General features: G+C 13.4%; 1 protein-coding gene across 2 annotated transcripts in view; it reads left to right on the forward strand.

The window, feature by feature from the left end:
* Positions 1–2,024: 2,024 nt before the first annotated feature.
* PRSY57_0926000 (cytochrome c oxidase subunit 6B, putative) overlaps positions 2,025–2,117 on the forward strand; it is a gene marked incomplete at both ends in the record, with an annotated part of 917 nt that continues 824 nt past the window's right edge. Inside the window, one exon of one of the 2 annotated variants that reach the window (XM_020114809.1) lies at positions 2,025–2,102. In XM_020114809.1, the coding sequence (XP_019970510.1) occupies positions 2,025–2,102 (78 nt within the window). The other variant, XM_020114810.1, reaches the window with a different exon arrangement.

Consider the following 2,117-nt stretch of genomic DNA (forward strand, 5'->3'; position numbering starts at 1 on the left):
TATATATATATATATATATATATATAAAACAATATTCCCCTTTTATTATTATTAAATTATTTGTAGCACATATATACAATATCATCACAATCAAAAGTATATATATACAAATCTAAATATATATTTCATTTAAAAAAAAGGAGAATATAACTATAGAAACACATACCACTTCTAAATAATAAAAAAAAAAAAAAACAACAAAAAACAACAAAAAACAACAATAACAACAACAACAACAACAACAAAAACAAAAACAAAAACAAAAACAAAAACAAAATTTATGTTAAAAAAATAAAAAGACCAATTTGGTAAGTGGTAAGGAATTAAAAAAATAATAATAAAAATTAATAGATAAAAATAATAAATACATACATATAAATATATATGTATATATATATATATATATTTATAATATAGTAGTATGTACATATAATTAGAATATTCTCCTTTTATAAAATAAATTACAAATATGAAAAGTAATAAAAAAATTTACAAGCATTAAAATACAATACTAATACATTAAGAAAAAGAAGGCTCTTAAATTTTAATGATGATAAGAAAAGAATTTATATATAATATATATAATATATATATCAATATTTATACATATAACAAACTCAGGAGTTTTACTCCTAATGATTTTTATATACATTTCATTATATTAATAAAGAGTTTAATTATATGTAAATTTAATTTAACATATATATTCAAAACATATTTCTTCTTAGATACGAAGAAACATAATTATAAAAAAAAATAATTACATCATGTATATATAAATATATATATATATATATATATATATGAACTTATAAATATTGACAGTAAATTTATACATATATATATATATAATAATATATTATATATTTTACAATATATATATATAATATAAGAAAAAAATTAAAATAAAATTATAAATATTAAGAGAGTGTGCCCTTAATATATATGATTTAATTATATAATATATTATATTATTATAATATATTCATTTATTTATACCTAAAACTGTTTTAGTGTTTGCTTTTGCTAATTTTGTATCTATTCGACATTATATATATTATTTATATATGTTACTTACAATATATTAAAAATAATATAATATATAATATATAAATTATATACAATATATAATATAGATAAAGGCGCACTTATATATACATTATATTACATTATATATACATTAAATATATATATATATATATATATATATTATATATATTATATATAATAGAAGTATCAAATTGAACTTATATTTTTCTTCCCACAGAGGAATTAAAATAATTCATCATTAAATGGGAAAAAATACATAAAAAAAAATATATATATATATTATATATATATATATATATATTGATATATTTTTTTGAACATAATATTAAAATATATAAATTATTTTACAATATAATACAATTAAAAGAATATTTATTTTAATTTTTTTTTTTTTTTTTTTTTTTTTTGTCCTATAATTTTATTCTAATATATAAATATTTATACATATTTATTATACCAATATGTGTAAAAAAAAATAATTATAAATTATTAGGAAAAAACAAAAAATATAAAATTATATAATCATATATATATATATATATATATATATATATTATAATATTTGCGTATGTATTTAACCTGTTAAAAATTAAAGTGCAAATTAATAACGCTGAAAAATAGAAATATTTATAAACAATGGTTCATTATATATATATATTTTTATTTTTCAAAAAATACATAAATGAATACATATTATTTTATATGATAACTTTTGTATAAATAAATAAATATAAATATAAATATAAATATATATTATATATATATATATATACCTAAACTTGGAACATAAAAATGTAAATATAAATATTATATATATATATATTATGAACAATTAAGGACATAATATAAATGTTAATAAAATTTCGCAAAATATATGAATAATTCAGAAAATTCAAAAAAAAAAAAAAAAAAAAAAAAACAACCAAACAAATATTAATAATAAAATATACGTATTATATTATTTTCATTTAAATATGAGTGAATCCAATTATGTAAGTCACAAATTCATAAAAAATTATGATGAGTTAACGGCCCAAAATCCCCATGCAAGTGTAATATATATTTTT

The sequence above is a fragment of the Plasmodium reichenowi genome, chromosome 9, assembly GCF_001601855.1.
Source record: "Plasmodium reichenowi strain SY57 chromosome 9, whole genome shotgun sequence".
Lineage (NCBI taxonomy): Eukaryota > Apicomplexa > Aconoidasida > Haemosporida > Plasmodiidae > Plasmodium > Plasmodium reichenowi.